The 474-nt window shown below is 54.0% G+C and overlaps 1 protein-coding gene across 1 annotated transcript; it reads right to left on the bottom strand.

Moving 5' to 3' along the window:
• Positions 1-316: 316 nt before the first annotated feature.
• Positions 317-474, bottom strand: SDRG_17391 (hypothetical protein; the record flags this gene model as incomplete). The annotated part of the gene is made up of 1 exon (XM_008623633.1): positions 317-474. A coding segment is annotated over one exon (158 nt), but the record flags the coding sequence as incomplete, so codon positions are not given.

Genomic DNA, 474 nt, shown 5'->3' with positions numbered 1-474 from the left:
ACAACCCAAGGACCACGCTCTTGCCCGATACAAGAGCTAGTACTCCATGTATGTACAACATACCAGTAGTCAAGAACATTGGCAATGAGCCCAAAGACCACCAACCTACCCATTACCTCGGGAAGAAGTTTGACCTTAATGGTACGTACTCCAAGATCACGACAAGTACGCAGGGATGAAAGACGCGTGCAGTGCAGCACCAACCAACGCGCGTTACGTCGGTGCCTCGTGCAACGTGCTATCGTCGGTTCTCTCTGCTTCCTCACGAGATCAAACAAAACACAGCGTCTATTGCAATCTTATGATCGCACAGTGTTTAGCTGCGGTCGCAGTTCTGCGGCAGGTCCCACGTCTTGGGCGCCACAAAGTCCTTGAGCGTAAGCGGCACCGGGATCGGACCGAGCCCGTCGTTCAGCTTTGCCTCGATCGCCGAGACGGACGTCAAGTACTCGTCCAACTTGCCGAGGTTGGCCT

This window comes from Saprolegnia diclina, assembly GCF_000281045.1.
Source record: "Saprolegnia diclina VS20 unplaced genomic scaffold supercont1.323, whole genome shotgun sequence".
NCBI lineage: Eukaryota > Oomycota > Saprolegniomycetes > Saprolegniales > Saprolegniaceae > Saprolegnia > Saprolegnia diclina.
The sequence above is the reverse complement of the archived record's forward strand: the minus strand, read 5'-3'. Positions and strand labels throughout refer to the sequence as shown.